General features: G+C 45.5%; 1 protein-coding gene across 5 annotated transcripts in view; it reads left to right on the top strand.

Moving 5' to 3' along the window:
* Nucleotides 1-296: 296 nt before the first annotated feature.
* msi2b (musashi RNA-binding protein 2b) overlaps nt 297-18,058 on the top strand; it is a 239,845-nt gene continuing 222,083 nt past the window's right edge. For 2 of the 5 annotated variants that reach the window (XM_064301191.1, XM_064301192.1), the window contains exons 1-5: nt 317-616; nt 943-983; nt 1,278-1,359; nt 1,918-2,002; nt 9,626-9,667. In XM_064301191.1, the coding sequence (XP_064157261.1) occupies nt 555-616; nt 943-983; nt 1,278-1,359; nt 1,918-2,002; nt 9,626-9,667 (312 nt within the window). In that variant the 5' untranslated portion in view covers nt 317-554. Of the gene's footprint in view, nt 617-942; nt 984-1,277; nt 1,360-1,917; nt 2,003-9,625; nt 9,668-18,058 lie in introns of all 5 variants that reach the window. The other 3 variants (XM_064301189.1, XM_064301188.1, XM_064301190.1) reach the window with 3 other exon arrangements.

Here is an 18,058-nt window from a genome sequence, read left to right on the forward strand (position 1 = left end):
TGTCTCTGATAAATTATCATCTGAAAGAGGTTTTTATATATTTGAATATTTAACATGGAGAAGTGTTATGGAACCTCTGTGGAAAATTAAACAATTATAGGAGACCAAAAGTGTACTTTTGTAGCCTTATATAGCCAATAGCATTTCAGTTAATGTCTATATAAGTAGTTTTTCAAAATGGGAATGCTTAAAGGAAACTCGGTCATTTGGCCACAAACTCCTATCGATTAATTCAGTCAATAGGTTGTAATATCGATGACGTAATTGTTATCTTGGCTCATCACCACGCCCCTCCGGAGGAAAAAAAACATCGAGCACCGTGTTTCCAGTGTATGTGGGCGTGGTGTTGTATTATGACGTCAATTGAATTGGTAAGGCGACGAGCCCCCTGCTCCGCCTCCCGTGGGCCAAGGGAGGGGGACGGAGCTGGGCTGAGCTGATCCCACGTGTGACGATAGCATTCCCGGCTCAGTAATATTCTCTAAGCGGGGACTCGTTTAGCTTTTGCTGTGTCTGTGTGTGTTTGTTAGTTACTCGCTATAGTTGGGTTAGCTATGGAGGGAGACGGGAGCCAAGCCACATCTGGAAGCCCAAATGATTCACAACACGACCCGGGGTAAGAAAGAATTATACCGGCACTTTTATTTAAATTATTTAGAATGTATAAATTAAAACACTCAGTTGCTATATTCATGCACAACCACCCTATGTTGCCTTATAGAGTGAGCTTCACCTTTGGTTATATTTTCAAACGGGGCCTCCCCCTTTGCATTTTAGCTGGTTTGTTGGGCTTGCCTTAAAATAGTGCTTTCGCTGTCTCTCTCTCTTTGCCTTCGTTTTTGCTCTCTTTTTGTACCTAGCTAAATAGTTAGCTAGCTAGCTACACGTCAAAATGGCCGATCTGACATCTGGACTCACTTCTGTTATGTTTTCTCCTTACAGTAAAATGTTTATCGGTGGCCTCAGTTGGCAAACCTCACCAGGTGAGAAAACGATTCATTCCAAATTTGGTGGCTTTCGTTGTTGTTGAGTTCTGTTTTTCGGCCACCCGAGTCTGCCCCTGCTAGTTACGATGCGCGGTTGACTGTGTGCTGTACAGTGGGATATGTTCTGTGTACCTCCCGTGCGCGCGCAAGGTTATTTTCATTTCCAATCATTTGAAGTCCTCTATTCGACCCCTGTGTTTATCTGCGGCCGTATTTAAATCGTGTCAAGAACACTTATTTGGTTAAATGCACGACTGTTGACTGTGTTTTACCCTCTTGTTTTGTTTTCAGACAGCCTTAGAGACTATTTTAGCAAATTCGGGGAAATCAGAGAATGTATGGTGATGAGGGATCCCACGACGAAACGCTCCAGGTAAAATAAATGTTTTTGGAGCTTTCCTTTGACTTTTCTTGAACAACAATGCAAGAAGTATGTGTGTTGTGTTCACTGTAGAGTAGCTAATGTAATAGTCTATGTTTTGTCCCGCGTTGTGGTTTTTAAAAGCTGTTGGGTAAAATCAGCGCTCCGCAACGGTAGTGCAATATGACATTGAGTTGGGACTTTCCTGTAGAATCCTCGCGGCTAAGCCAAGAAAGTGTTTATTTGTAAGATGAGATGTTTCTTAACAATCGATGTTTTCGTCCTCGACTTTGGCTATATTGTATCTGCTCTAAAAAGTAAACAGTTCATGACTGTATTGCTGTAAGTGCACGGGCACAATATAGCCGTTCTTGAAATGCTATATAGTCAGCCAAACTAACATCGGCGATTTTTTAAATGTTTCGCATGGGTGATTTAAAAAAATAAAAAATAAAAATAATTTTAATGACTTGGATTTACTCCATAGAGCTTCATTATTTAGTTCGCGTATGCTGTCATTATTCACACTAATGTTCTTTTCTGAATGTTCTCTTTTCCATTTTATTTCAGAGGGTTCGGATTCGTTACGTTTGCGGATGCTGCCAGCGTAGATAAAGTCCTAGCCCAGCCGCACCACGAATTGGACTCGAAGACGGTACGTTTGTTTTTGCTGGTAGATATTTCGGAGTGACATTTGTGATATAACATGTTTTCCAAAGCTTCACTATAGCATGCAATATCCATTCTGTGTCACACTGCGGCATGGATAGCCTATATAATGGCCACAGTAACTCAGACGACGCAAAAAAAGTAGGCTAACGTTATATTACTGTTTTCACGTCTTTTTTTAAAAAAAACCTCGCCTCATTTGTCATATTTAATACGATGTTTTGGATATAAATGACCCGGCTAGAAATAATACATTGCATATAACCGTGTTAATGATACTCGAAAACAGATTGCAGTGTGCTGAATTAGGCTAATTGCTTTTTAAAACGCAAACGCTCCCCATTTACGTCATTCGACGAGGACTTGATTTCAGTTTAACCCCAATTTGAATACAGCGTCGCCTGCCAGATTTCTTTGCGCTCATCGTGCCATTTATCTAAAATTAGGTACAGTTTGGTGAAAGGCTGACGCTCGTTGACCCCGTCATTAGGTGATACCGGCTTGCACGCGCCACTCTACGCACTCCTCGCGCTCAGTGCTGGGAGTGCCTCTGCGCGAGACCCCTGTAAATGAATAATAAGCTAACATAACGGGCCGACCTGCTCTCCGAATATAAGGAGGACGATGTTCCTGTTTCCAGTTATTAGCTCGAACTTTACCTTACTTTTCTCATATATTCGTTATTGCGGAAAAATAGGACATATCGCGTAAACGGAAAATGGATTACGCACTGATGTCGCGCAACCTTGCTTAATTGAACAACTTATTCACCGTGACAAATTAAATGGAAATAACTACCGAAAAATAAACGAACGAAGATTATAATTATGTTCTTCGTAAAACTTGGTTATTTCTGTTGATTTCCAGGCCTCTAAGGCATCGATCATATTTGTCATCTCTTTTCGCCTGTGGCTATTTGCACAAATTGGATGAATTACATTCATTGTTTGCATAGAATGAATTAATATTTTGAAACTGCTGGTTGTCTATGGAAACATTTATACAGAAAAGTGACAAGGACTAAAACGTATAGCCTATCTATATATTGACCTGTTCATTAAAAACCTCAGTAAAATAAATATTTTTTCCTTTTCCAAATTTAATTTGGGTTAAGATATAATTAGATAGGTAACATAGGTGTGAATTGTTTGATTTAAATCGGATTAAAGTTATTTTTCTAAATTCTGATATATAAACCTAGGAGAATGTTTAGAAAAGCTTTTAAGATGGGCATATTAATTTAATCTGTTTGATATCTTGACTGACCTTTTCCTATACTGTAATTGTGTGTGTGTCTGTTGCTCTCATAATGTCATCAGAAAGGAAAAATAAAACTTCAGTTTCCTGTAAAATATGCTGCTTGGAGACAGAATGACGATGAGTATGCTTTAAATGCAGTGGATTGGCCATCTTCAGATACTGTCAATTTAAAATTGTTACACGTAAATGTAATTGTTGTACATTATGTGCAAGATTGTTACACATAAACATAGAATTTTTGATGCCACTTGATTTTAAGGTGATTTTATGGTTTGTGCGTGTGTGTGTGTGTGTGTGTAGGTAGAATAGAACAGGGCCCGGAACTGTGAGTGTGTGTGTGCATGTCCGTACATGTCCGTGTGTGTGTGCGTGCGTGGGTGTGCATGCGTGTCTGTGCGTGTGTGTGTGTGTATGAGTGTGTATGTGTGTGTGTGTCTGTCCGTGTGTGTGAGAGCGTGTGCGTGTGTATGCGTGTGTGTTTGAGTGTGTATGTGTGTGTGTGTGTATAGAATGGAACAGCACCTGGCTGAAATCAGCCTGAATTTTCCTTTTTTGCTTTTGCCCTGGCATCCTGGCAGGTGGTAAAATCCATTCTCGTTTGATTCATTCATTTGTTTATTTATTTAATTTTGCCAGCCCTTTTTTTTTATTGAAACAATACCTGCCTGAAACAAAGAAAAGGAGAACTGTTGTGTTTGTGTTGCCCTTGACGGTGATATTTTCAGGTGGGAAGATGTTTTTCAAAGTAGATGTAGAGAGACAAACATATTGCACTTCAAAGCCAGCCTCACGCTCTTTGCAGAGTAAGCGGCTGCAATCGCAGCTGTTCCCCCGTCTGAATCCAGCCCGGTGTGGCGCGGGGGCGGGGCTGGCGGGAGGGTGATTATCACGTCACTCTCCAACCCCCCCCCCCCCCCCCCCTTTTAACCGCGCGGAGAAGCAGCCCTCCTGTCCCAGCGGCGTTCAGGTGTCTGGCGGGCGCGGTGCCGGGCGCTGTGACGGGCGCGGTGGCGGGCGCTGTGGCGGGTGGGTGGAGGTGGCCAGGAGGCCACGCTCGCCCGCCGCTGGCCCCGCCCCCTGTCCTCATTCACATCTGGACACCACTGCAGATTCACTCTCCTGTATCTGCGGTCCCAAAGAATATTTATTTTGGATGTGGATTAAATTATGTATTACCAAACAAAATATTCACATGAATTGCTGGCTGAAGTAAAATGGGCCAATTTTTAACCCAGAGACTGTCAACCGAATCTGAATATTTTCTTCTTTTCTGCATAACTTGTACTGTCTGTTCGTAATTTGGCTCTTTTTCTAATTAAATAAATGTTTTAAACAAACTGGGTCAGTATTTATTCAGTTCCATCACTTAAACTGGCAGAAAACTGCAGGCTTTGTGAGTGGAACTAGTCCTCGCTTCGTAGAATGCACTTTATGTAACCTGTGGATGGGTATCCTGAATAACTGAGTGAGTGTGGGGAAGGACGGTCAGAGTGTGGGGAAAGACGATCAGAGTGTGGGGAAGGATGATAAGAGTGTGGTGAAGGACGGTAAGAGTGTGGCGAAGGACGGTAAGAGTGTGGGGAAAGACGATCAGAGTGTGGGAAGACGTCAGAGTGTGGGAAGGACGGTAAGAGAGTGGGGAAGGACGGTAAGAGTGTGGGAAGGACGGTAAGATGGGCGAGGACGGTAAGAGTGTGGGAAGGAAGGACGGTAAAGTGGGGAGGACGGTAAGCATGTGGGAGAGACGTAGATGGAAGGATGGTAAGAGTGTGGGGAAGGACGGTAAGCATGTGGGGAGGGACGGTGAGAGTGTGGGGAAGGACGGTAAGAGTGGATAGTAATCATGTCAGTACTTCCTGCTGGTCTGCCACAGTCTGTTTTGCTTTCTGCAGTGTAAAAGAGAAGGTTATTGGTTGGTAAAAACCAGTTATTGTTAAAGAGCGATGCTGAAATTGACCTGTCCCAGTCATGCCACGGACTGTAATGAGATCTCAGTGTACGCGGGAGGCTGGAGTGGTTGGGGACCCCCCTACCCTTTTACCACCCAAAAACTGACTTCCAGCATCTGGAGCCTCTCTACCCTCTCTGACACCCCCACCCTCCCTGGAGTTGTATTCTCATAATTTACTGACCTTTTATTTAATTTTTTTTGTCCTGTTTTTTTAGGAGCATGTGAAGCTCAACCCCCCCGCCCCCCAAGTGTCCTGAGTACATCTGGGCGGCACAAGGTTGCCAATTTATTTAAAATTAAATTAAAAAAAAAAAAATAATAATTAAAATGTTTTTGAAGACCAGGGTTCAGATACAGTCAAAGCCACTGTGTTTTTAAATCACTTCTCAAGTGATCACTAGCTTTTTGCTAGGATTGTAAAATCAATAACTTAAATGTTTACTGGTTGCAGTTCAAAGGCAAAGGCCTCCCTCTCTGCATTTCTGATTAATGAATATGCTTTTTTTAGTAAGGGGGGCCTTGTTCTGTGGTGAAGAGGATGCTTTGTGTGCTAATGGAAGGATGCAGTCAAAAGAGGCTAAGAGATGTGTGTATTGTGGCTAACTTGTACCTGCCGGGCTGGTGTGCATCTTGTTTAAGCCCCCCCCCCCCGGAGAGGGTAATTGAGGGTGGCAGGGTTGCGCATGTGACCAGAAGTTTGGGAGCCCTGCAGTCCATGTGACTGAGCGAAGCGCGTAGCCGGAACCTGACCTGTGTGATGACTCATGCAGTCGACCTTGGTACGGGTGACTGGCGAGCGCAGTAATGAGAGCTGTGTTAATCTGCGCAGGTGCTTTTATTCACGTACTCAGAAGGAGGAGCAGTTTTAGTAAAATACTTCATATTGAAATACAGTCCCATTTAAAATAGCAATTGGTGAAGAGATTCTTTTTTATTGCTGCCAGGGAAATAAATTAAAAATTATTATTTTGTTTTATTATTCTCATTATTATTCTCATTATTATTATTATTGTTGCCATTATAGTAACTCCTGTTACATTTGTAGTAGAAGTTGGTTGCTTTTACCTGTGTACGGTTTCCAAACAGTTTGAAAATAATATGTCCCACAGATGCATTGCACATATTTCTCTACGGTTGTGGAACCTGTTTTGGTTGCACTGCGGTTGCCGGGCCTACCGGTGGAGCCAGTGGAGTCCCGGTGGTGGGCTGGGGGACCCACGCTAATGGCTGAGTTTTAACCAATGGCTGTTGAGTACTGGGGAGGGAAAACAGCTCTGAAGAGATGGGACATTTTTTTATTGCTTTGTTTTCTGTGCTGAAGAAAATGACTTGTGTGACAGGGGGATAAACATGTTCGGGGGGAGGGGAGGGGGTGTTGGGGGGGGGTCAGGGGTCATCATTGACTGGTGTGATTGATTAATTGGATTGAGTGAAAATCAGCTGAAGCGCTAGCTCTGGTCGAAATGCCGCTACGCACCGACAGCCCGAAATGTGTGGGAGTCCTCGAGAGCAGCCCTGCTGTAGAGTAAATGCTATCCTGGCAAAAAACGGGCGAAACTCGCTGTTCTTTCCCTTTGCTCTTTTCTTTTCCTGTCTCAGACAGCATTTGCCAGAGCATTCACATGAGCTGGAGCAGAAGCCTTTCAGAAAGTCTGAATGTTTTCAAAGGTTTTGCTTTTGCAGACCTTTGCAGTTTCTTCTTCACATTTATTAACTTCTTTTATCCATTCAAGCCAGCATAATTTTTCATTTGAAATTTCCTCTTATTATTATTATTAGTAGTAGTAGTATTAGGAGTACAGTGGTAGTAGAAGTATTGTTATTGTTATTAATATTATTCTTATTAGTAGTAATAGTAGTAGAATTATTAGTAGCAGTAGTAGTAGAAGTATTATTATTAGTAGTAGAATTATTAGAAGTGTAGTACTGGTGGTAGTAATAGTACAGTAGTAGTAGCAGTAGTATTGCTGCAATAGTAGTACAGTAGTAGTAATAATAGTAGTAGTAGTGTAGTAGTATTGATAGCAGTAGTAATAGTACAGGTATTATTGTTATTATTATTAGTAGTAGAATTAGTAGTACTAGTAGTAATAGTGGTAGTACAGTAATAGTAGTAGTAGTAATAATAATAGTAGTAGTAGTAAACGAGTAGCAGTACAGTTCACCAGGCTGCATTCTGTATTCAGGCCTAATACACTCTGCTAATGGTCTCTTTTCCCTGCCCCAGGACAGGATGTTAATGCGGGAACAGAAATGGCCTCCGTCCCCTGAAAGAGAGAGGTCTATTCATAGCGCTCGGCCTGATGGAGCGCGTTGGCGAATATGCCTTTGAAAGGCCCGTCCTTGCTTTGTGCGACGTCCTGCTCTGACGGGGTCGTTGTGGAAGAGACTGATGTACTTCAGGAAATACAGCTCATGTGATGCTCTTCTGGAACTGATTTCAAAATGACAACAACAAAAGAAACGTGTGTCTATTCAGGCATTACAGTAAATATGAATAACCTTCTTATTTTTAGTTGTTTTATTTTGCTCATTTGGAAAAAATGTAATTTAAATTGGTTTAATTTTTCATTTCATTTTGGATCGATCCCCTTGAAAAGAGTGAACAAAATGGTTGGAAATGACAAGCTGGAAAAGCTTGTCAAAAAAATCTGGAAAAAAGTAACCAAATAAAATTGCTTGTTGCATCACCCAACACCTTTTCAAAAGAGAGATATTAAAATACATTTATGAACACACACACACACACACACACACACACACACACACGTGTATGTGAAGCAGGGTAGACCTGCCATAAAATGAACAATCGACGTGCTTGTCAAAATTGCATCAGTTTTGTAATCTCTGGGTTAAACGTTGGAGGGGATCCCTGTAACCACAGCCGAGCTAATCTCCTCTTCGCCGTAAACACCGCGAATCCGTGTATCAACAGCGCCGGGCAAACAGACGCGGGGCCGCGCCGCCGCCTTCACGCCGCGGCGGGACGTAATGCGATTTACCGCCGGTCAAAACGCGCTCTTTACCGTTTTTGTCGCATTAAAAGTCCTTTTGAATGCACCTCGAGGGAAAAAAAAATAAATAAAAAGTGCTCAAGTCCAGGACTTTTCCTGCGAAGGCTGAATTTGTATTCAGTTTAAAGGGACCCTTAAAAATAAGCGTTTGCTGGGATTTGATTCCGTTTTTTAAAAAAAGATTCTCCTCCAGAAGTTGTCGACCTTGTAACCTTTCTTCTATCGAGGTTAAATCCGCTAGCAGAGTTAGCCTGGGGGGGCTGTGATGATGTGTAATGTTAAGTGAGGGCGGTTAGCGAACGCCTGTAGCCTCGATCCCGGCGCCGAGGTGCCGTGGAGTCATGTGCTCCATGTCCCTGTGGGACCCTGCTGTTTAATGTGAGAGAGAGAGAGAGAGGGCAGGCGGGGAGGTTACCGACGTCAGCATCAATTCAGTATTAAATTAAGAAACTAAAGACAAGTTGGGCTGAATAAGGAGAAGCAGTGCGGGGTTTGAGGGAGGGAAAGTGACTCTTGCTCACTTTTATGTCTTAAACCCCTGTTTTCATGTTCTAAATGCATTGCTGTTTATTTGGCAGGTGTTGTTTTTCTGTGCCAGAGTAGGTGGACTTCCACGAGGTAATTGGTTAATTTGGGATAATTGTTTAAACGATCCATTACGTTGTGTGTAATCAGTAGTTGCCGCTGAATTTCCTGTTTTGGTCAAATTTCCTTTTTTATTTTTTTAAAGAATGTGAAAAGCAGTCGTTCAGTGAGCTTGTCTTGGTCATCTCAGGTTTGTATGATAATGCAGTGAGATATTTCATTAATGAAATTACTGAACTTTTGTCTGGTCAACAGAAAGAGCCGTGTTTCAGTGTAGGTAACGGAGTTCTTTTAGTCTGTTCTGAAGGACAGGATTCTTTGACCTTTGGTGTTTTTTCTCTTACTTTAAAATGTTTTTATTTATTTATTTTTTCATCTTTTATTTTTTACAATTTTTAAGCAAATATAATCCATCAGTTTTATTTTAGAGGATATGGCTCAAAATCAAATAAATAAAGTTGTTTAGTGGAAATGGCTGATAGGCCTTTCTTGGTTTTTATATAAGGACCATTTCTGTCACCAGCGTAGACCTCGAACCCGTGTTCTCCTTTTCATTTTCTGGGTAATCTACTGTTTCCTGCAGTACTTCATATGACATCTTTAAGAATACGCAACTCCAGACAGCTCGAATCATCCCCTGCCAAGTCCCTCTCTCCTTTCTGTGCCTGTTGAAAAGAATAAGAGACTAAAAAAGGAAATGTTGTGGAATTTTTTGTTCTTTTTTAAACACTCTCTCACACTGTCCTGTCTTCCACCCTGTTCCCCCCCCCTCTCTTTTTCTCTCTGTGCCCCACCGCAGATCGACCCTAAAGTTGCCTTCCCCCGACGTGCTCAGCCCAAGGTAAGAGGAAGCGGGATTCACGTGAGCGTGTGTGTGGCGTTTAGCGCGTGCTGTGCGTTAGCGATGCTTTCAGACGCGGGGATGGAAAGTCCTCTGGGGCGCAGTCGTCTTCGCGTTTTCGCTTTTTCATCTTCCCACACTCCCGCCTCCGTGTCTGCCACCTGTGCTTTGGCTACGATGGTGGCAGGCAGAGGAAGTGTGTGATGGGTGTTCTGATGGTGGCAGGTAGAGGAAGTGTGTGATGGGTGTTCTGATGGTGGCAGGTAGAGGAAGTGTGTGATGGGTGTGTTCTGATGGTGGCAGGTAGAGGAAGTGTGTGATGGGCGTTCTGATGGTGGCAGGTAGAGGAAGTGTGTGATGGGTGTTCTGATGGGGGCAGGTAGAGGAAGTGTGTGATGGGTGTTCTGATGGTGGCAGGTACAGGAAGTGTGTGATGGGTGTGTTCTGATGGTGGCAGGCAGAGGAAGTGTGTGATGGGTGTTCTGATGGTGGCAGGTAGAGGAAGTGTGTGATGGGTGTTCTGATGGTGGCAGGTGAGGAAGTGTGTGATGGGTGTTCTGATGGTTCAGGTAGAGGAACGTGTGTGATGGGTGTGTTCTGATGATGGCAGGTAGAGGAAGTGTGTGACGGGTGTTGTTCTGATGGTGGCAGGTAGAGGAAGTGTGTGATGGGTGTTCTGATGGTGGCAGGTAGAGGAAGTGTGTGATGGGTGTTCTGATGGTTACAGGTAGAGGAAGTGTGTGATGGGTGTGTTCTGATGGGGGCAGGTAGAGGAAGTGTGTGATGGGTGTTCTGATGGTTACAGGTAGAGGAAGTGTGTGATGGGTGTGTTCTGATGGTGGCAGGTGGAGGAAGTGTGTGATGGGTGTTCTGATGGTGGCAGGTAGAGGAAGTGTGTGATGGGTGTTCTGATGGTTGCAGGTAGAGGAAGTGTGTGATGGGTGTTCTGATGGTGGCAGGTAGAGGAAGTGTGTGATGGGTGTTCTGATGGTGGCAGGTAGAGGAAGTGTGTGATGGGTGTTCTGATGGTGGCAGGTAGAGGAAGTGTGTGATGGGTGTTCTGATGGTGGCAGGTAGAGGAAGTGTGTGATGGGTGTGTTCTGATGGTGGCAGGTAGAGGAAGTGTGTGATGGGCGTTCTGATGGTTGCAGGCAGAGGAAGTGTGTGATGGGTGTTCTGATGGGGGCAGGTAGAGGAAGTGTGTGATGGGTGTTCTGATGGTGGCAGGTACAGGAAGTGTGTGATGGGTGTGTTCTGATGGTGGCAGGCAGAGGAAGTGTGTGATGGGTGTTCTGATGGTGGCAGGTAGAGGAAGTGTGTGATGGGTGTTCTGATGGTGGCAGGCAGAGGAAGTGTGTGATGGGTGTTCTGATGGTGGCAGGTAGAGGAAGTGTGTGATGGGTGTTCTGATGGTGGCAGGCAGAGGAAGTGTGTGATGGGTGTGTTCTGATGGTGGCAGGTAGAGGAAGTGTGTGATGGGTGTTCTGATGGTTGCAGGTAGAGGAAGTGCGTGATGGGTGTTCTGATGGGGGCAGGTAGAGGAAGTGTGTGATGGGTGTTCTGATGGTGGCAGGTACAGGAAGTGTGTGATGGGTGTGTTCTGATGGTGGCAGGTAGAGGAAGTGTGTGATGGGTGTTCTGATGGTGGCAGGTAGAGGAAGTGTGTGATGGGTGTTCTGATGGTGGCAGGTGGAGGAAGTGTGTGATGGGTGTTCTGATGGTTACAGGTAGAGGACGTGTGTGATGGGTGTGTTCTGATGATGGCAGGTAGAGGAAGTGTGTGACGGGTGTTGTTCTGATGGTGGCAGGTAGAGGAAGTGTGTGATGGGTGTTCTGATGGTGGCAGGTAGAGGAAGTGTGTGATGGGTGTTCTGATGGTTACAGGTAGAGGAAGTGTGTGATGGGTGTGTTCTGATGGGGGCAGGTAGAGGAAGTGTGTGATGGGTGTTCTGATGGTTACAGGTAGAGGAAGTGTGTGATGGGTGTGTTCTGATGGTGGCAGGTGGAGGAAGTGTGTGATGGGTGTTCTGATGGTGGCAGGTAGAGGAAGTGTGTGATGGGTGTTCTGATGGTTGCAGGTAGAGGAAGTGTGTGATGGGTGTTCTGATGGTGGCAGGTAGAGGAAGTGTGTGATGGGTGTTCTGATGGTTGCAGGTAGAGGAAGTGTGTGATGGGTGTTCTGATGGTGGCAGGTAGAGGAAGTGTGTGATGGGTGTTCTGATGGTGGCAGGTAGAGGAAGTGTGTGATGGGTGTTCTGATGGTTGCAGGTAGAGGAAGTGTGTGATGGGTGTTCTGATGGTTGCAGGTAGAGGAAGTATGTGATGGGTGTTCTGATGGTGGCAGGTAGAGGAAGTGTGTGATGGGTGTTCTGATGGTTGCAGGTAGAGGAAGTGTGTGATGGTGTTCTGATGGTTGCAGGTAGAGGAAGTGTGTGATGGGTGTTCTGATGGTGGCAGGTAGAGGAAGTGTGTGATGGGTGTTCTGATGGTGGCAGGTAGACGAAGCCAGGGCCAGGCCCCTGGGTCTAGTTTGGATGGCACTTGTGGGGTACGTGGGTACACTGGGGGGTTTGTGCGCGGTTGGCAACTGGGAGTGTGGCCATCCCAGTTTTTGTGGGGAAGTGTAGAGCAAGGTTGTGTGTTTGAACGTGCAGATGAGAAGAGTGACTCTACTCGCCTCTTCTGCAAACGGTGAACGTGTGGCAGACTGTTCAAACGTGTGTGTGGGTGTTTGTGTTGTGTGGAGGTGGGAGGTAGTAGGATTTTTGGCAGAAATGAAGGATAGTCGTTGTATGGGTTTCGATTGGAACGTACGAAGCCAGGGGGCCTGGGTGCTAGTTGGATGGACTTGTGGGTGACGTTCACGAGGGGCGTTTGTGCGTTGGGTTGGCTGTGGTGGGCTCAATCCCAGTTTGTTGTTGCGGAAGTGTGAGAGGCAGACGTTTACTAGTTTGGAAGGCTTGCGAGATTGTGAGAATGACCCTTCACCCCAGCCTGTTGCATTGCAAGGAGATGTTGTGGTGGCAGACTGTTTCAAACGGGTCGTGGGTGTGCTGTGTTGTGTGTGAGTGGGGTAACAGGATTGGCAAATGATACACCATAGCACTTATGGTATGGGTTGGATTGAGGAACTACAAAGGTGGGGTCGGTGTGAGTGGACAGACTTTCCATCCCAGTTTGGATTGCTTGTGAGATCTGGTGTGAGTGGATAGACTTTCAACCCCAGTTTGGATTGCTTGTGAGAGCTGGTGTGAGTGGACAGACTTTCAACCCCAGTTTGGATTGCTTGTGAGATCTGGTGTGAGTGGACAGACTTTCAACCCCAGTTTGGATTGCTTGCGAGATCTGGTGTGAGTGGACAGACTTTCAGCCCCAGTTTGGATTGCTTGCGAGGTCTGGTGTGAGTGGACAGACTTTCAACCCCAGTTTGGATTGCTTGTGAGATCTGGTGTGAGTGGACAGACTTTCAACCCCAGTTTGGATTGCTTGCGAGATCTGGTGTGAGTGGACAGACTTTCACCCCAGTTTGGATTGCTTGCGAGATCTGGTGTGAGTGGACAGACTTTCAACCCCAGTTTGGATTGCTTGCGAGTCTGGTGTGAGTGGACAGACTTTCAGCCCCAGTTTGGATTGCTTGTGAGATCTGGTGTGAGTGGACAGACTTTCAACCCCAGTTTGGATTGCTTGTGAGATCTGGTGTGAGTGGACAGACTTTCAACCCCAGTTTGGATTGCTTGCGAGATCTGGTGTGAGTGGACAGACTTTCAACCCCAGTTTGGATTGCTTGCGAGATCTGGTGTGAGTGGACAGACTTTCAGCCCCAGTTTGGATTGCTTGCGAGATCTGGTGTGAGTGGACAGACTTTCAACCCCAGTTTGGATTGCTTGCGAGATCTGGTGTGAGTGGACAGACTTTCAACCCCAGTTTGGATTGCTTGCGAGATCTGGTGTGAGTGGACAGACTTTCAACCCCAGTTTGGATTGCTTGCGAGATCTGGTGTGAGTGGACAGACTTTCAACCCCAGTTTGGATTGCTTGCGAGATCTGGTGTGAGTGGACAGACTTTCAACCCCAGTTTGGATTTCTTGTGAGATCTGGTGTGAGTGGACAGACTTTCAGCCCCAGTTTGGATTGCTTGTGAGATCTGGTGTGAGTGGACAGACTTTCAGCCCCAGTTTGGATTGCTTGCGAGATTTTTGCTTAATGTGAGAAATGTGTCGGTTTGTTCTTTCAACCGAAAACAAAGGAGTGGATTTATTTTGAAGAAGAAAGGTTTTGCCGGACCCGTCTTTGGAAAAGAACACGTTAAACGCTTTCCTGTTCTGCCGATGTAAAGCTATATTTAATTTAACATTTACAGACTGTGACATTAACAGAACTGATAGACTGAACCCTATCTCCATTTATTTAAGCACCTTGAGTAGAAGGTCAGGCTCATTAGAGAAGAAAATTGAGTTTGTTTTAACGTTAATAGGAGAATTTCCCATTCCAAGAGACTCTTTCAGCGGTGGGGTTATGGGGGGTTATTTATTTATGTATTTTTAAAATGAAGTCAGATAGGCAGCCCATGGCACTGTAATTTTATATTCATTAATTGCATTTAATTCAGTGAACAAGTGGGATTGGCCGGCTCTTGACCTTTGACCTGGCTGAAACACTCTGGCGTTACCCGGGAAACGGGCTCGTGCGTGTTGAGTCCACACACCGCTCCTCGCCGTCTGTACCGGGAGCGAGCATCGCCATTATTGATTGGTCGGTTTTAATTGATGGTTGATTAATGAACTATAATTGATTTTAAGCCATTTAAATAAAATTTGGTCAGCTGATGTCCGTACAACGGACATTTATACACAGAATAAGCGCTTGATTAAACTTTAGAAAATATTAAAATGAATACATTTTAATCAATGAAAGAATTGTCTGAACCCTGGCCAATTAGCCTGTTACGAATCGCCTGCAGCCGCGGCGTGATTTGTTGACTTAGCCTAGCGCTCATCTCTCCTTCCCTTGTTAATAAGGGATATTGCACTTGTAAGAAAACTTCCATACGGGCTGGTTAGTGCGTTATTTTAATACGGGCAACCCTCCCCGGGGCGAAACTGAATCGATCTTCAGAGAACAAAAAGCAGCACAATACCTCTCAACTTTAAACAGACCTGCCCAGGTTCCCCAAAGTAAAGACGGCGGTATGCGTCAGGTGATTTTATTTGTTTGTGTAGCAGGCGCCTGATTGGAGGGCAGCCAGCAGGGCTCACGGTTCGCCAGGTCTTGGGTTCGGCACGTTGAGGCGTTTCGGGGGTTTTGCCGCTTGTCTGCCGATGGCCAGGTCCGGGAATCGAAACTCCCGGCATTTCCAGGATGAATCTCCAGCACACGTTCCTTCAGGACAGAGCCGACTCTGGCCCGGGCCTGGCGCTATGTTTCGGCACGGTGCTGACTCAATTGGGTCAGCAGTGCCGGAACGTTCTGAGCTCCGGTGACATTGGAACCTCTGGGCCTCTTGCGTTTTTGAGAAAATCAAACAAGGTGGCCTGGCGTGGGATCCAAGGGATTTATCGAGCGACTTTGAACCCTGGACATCGCAAGATAGTATGTACTGTTTGTGTTGTGCCACAGTGGCAAGGATGACATGAGAAAAACATTTGGAGTAAATGTAATGTAAATAAATGGTGTGCACGCTCTTTCTGTGAGCACGGCGGGGGGGGGGGGGTGGAGGGCCGGTGCTCCTCATTGGCTGGTTTCCCCTGGATCCACCCTCCTGCTCCTGTTCTGGCTGTTTTCTCATCGTTGTTGCTTCTCGCCTTGTGTCCACAGCGGGCCTTCGCCTGCCCCCATTCCCCCCTCCCAACCCTGCTTTAATTGAAAATAGGAGCGTGAACTCTTCACTGCAAGATACATTCTGAAGGCCTGATTCCTCCCCCCTGATGAGACGCCCTGGCTCTATTAACTCAAACCTCCAGCTTTGCTCAATCAATCCCATCATGCCCTGTTCCTGACACCCTGCAGATTAGATGTCAGAGATTCACGGCAGACTGTTTGTTTACGGTCGTTTCTTTTTCTGTTTTTTTCTCCTCAGTGCCAAATTCCTGTCAGTTTCTGTTGAGGAATCCCCCCCCCCCCACTGTTTCTTTTGCAGTGTTTTGCAGAAAGCCTTTAGAGGGGTGGCAGCTGTGGGGATGTGTTCATGGACTTGGGTGATTGCTAGCTGGGGAGGGGGGGGGTCTTTCCGGACGGGTTCTTGTTTGCATGTTGACATTTTGTTTGCTGGTTTGTAGTTAGCTTGTTGTCAAACTCTTGGTGTGGGATTGTTTTCTTGCATAAACAAGTGCTCGCTGGCAGATTCTTAATCGTATGGAAAAAAATGTATTCAGAAAGTCTGTTGGGTTGCAGTGTATAAACCCCTCATTACAAAGACTGAATATCAGTACAAAGCTATTCTGAGCGATCACCTTTATCCTATGATGAAACATTTCTATCCTGATGGGAATGGTCTCTTCCAGGATAACAGTGCCCCCATCCACAGGGCACAAGGGGTCACTGAATGGTTTGATGAGTATGAAAATGATGTGGATCCTATGCTATGGCCTTCGCTGTCACCAGATCTCAACCCAGTTGAACACATATGGGAGGTTTTATACCAATGCGTTAGACAGTGCTCTCCACCGCCATCATCAAAACACCAAATGAGGGAATATCTTTTGGTAGGATGATGTTCCATCCTTACATTACAGTTCCAGAGACTTGTAGAATCTATGCCAAGGCGCATCAAACCTGTTCTGTTCTCAGTCTGTGTGCACATTTGCTAAATCCCAGCTCCTCTACCTGTATTTCATTTTCTATGGATGTTTTTGGGGCATTTCTGGGTGTGGCGCTCTTTTCTGTGGGGAGGGGTGGGTGTGGCCACAGAGCCTGTGGGGTGGGATCAGGTGTCAGCAGGGCGTTTGTAGCTCGCTAGCTACTGCAATGGAGGAGGCGAAGAAGCACAAGTATGGTGAAGTGAAACCGGCAGGGCTCAGTCAAAAAGCGAGCCACCTTCGGAAACGCTTTTTTCTTAATGGCGATGGCTGTCAAGAAAGAGATATAAAAATAAAAACGGATGAGAAGTGGATATAAAATATAAAAACAGAGGTGAAGTGGGCTGGGTTTGAGGACAGAAGAGGTGAGTTCTTAGATTGTAAACACAGGACCGCAGCAAGGCTAAACATCCTGTATAGTATGCCTTTAAGCATGACTGTTATATATCACACATTCGTCTTGTGAAAGTAGATCACAGAAATGTCACATCGATGTCAGCGTATGATATAATAGCCTACAAATCACCGGTCTCTTGCTGGTGTGGCTTACAACATAAGGCTGCACTTGGTGTGGGAGACTCACATTTTCTCCTGCGAGCATCGTGTGTTCCTGTTCTTAATTGTCACCCTCTCTCTTTTTGAATTGTTTTGTTTGGGACCACTGTCAAGTGGTTAACTTCATTTAGTGCATTTATTTGTATTTATGGTTATATTTGTGGTTTATATTTATTTATTTATGGTTGCTGTCCTTCGTCCCCTTGAGTGCAGTGCACACAAGAAACACAAAATGGTAGGCTTCTGGCTAAATGTTAGAAAATCTTTGGCCATGGTTTCTAAGATGTAGCCTAGCGCTGTCAGTTTTTATGCCTTTTTGTCCCAGAATAGCGAAATAAAATGTTTATCAACCAATGCCTGTAGCCTGTCGGTCTATTGAAACCTGGTAATTATTGGAAAACTGGCAGAAAGCTGTCGGGTGCTTATTTACTTATTCCTGTCCTCAGTGCCGGCCCTACCGTTTGAGGATTTGATTTGCCGGCTGAGTTGTTAAGGCTCTTGTGCAGGGTGGTGTTAAGGCACTTGTGTAGGGTGGTGTTAAGGTGCTTGTGCAGGGTGGTGTTCAGGAGCTTGTGCTGGGTGGTGTTAAGGTGCTTGTGCAGGGTGGTGTTAAGGCTCTTGTGCAGGGTGGTGTTAAGGCTCTTGTACAGGGTGGTGTTAAGGAGCTTGTGCTGGGTGGTGTTAAGGCTCTTGTGCAGGGTGGTGTTAAGGCACTTGTGTAGGGTGGTGTTAAGGCTCTTGTACAGGGTGGTGTTAAGGTGCTTGTGCTGGGTGGTGTTAAGGCTCTTGTGCAGGGTGGTGTTCAGGAGCTTGTGCAGGGTGGTGTTAAGGTGCTTGTGCTGGGTGGTGTTAAGGCTCTTGTACAGGGTGGTGTTAAGGTGCTTGTGCAGGGTGGTGTTAAGGCACTTGTGCAGGGTGGTGTTAAAGCTGTTGTACAGGGTGGTGTTCAGGAGCTTGTGCAGGGTGGTGTTAAGGTGCTTGTTCTGGGTGGTGTTAAGGCTCTTGTGCAGGGTGGTGTTCAGGCTTTATGATTTCCGATCTGC

The sequence above is a fragment of the Anguilla rostrata genome, chromosome 12 (genome assembly GCF_018555375.3).
Source record: "Anguilla rostrata isolate EN2019 chromosome 12, ASM1855537v3, whole genome shotgun sequence".
Taxonomy (NCBI): Eukaryota; Metazoa; Chordata; class Actinopteri; order Anguilliformes; family Anguillidae; genus Anguilla; species Anguilla rostrata.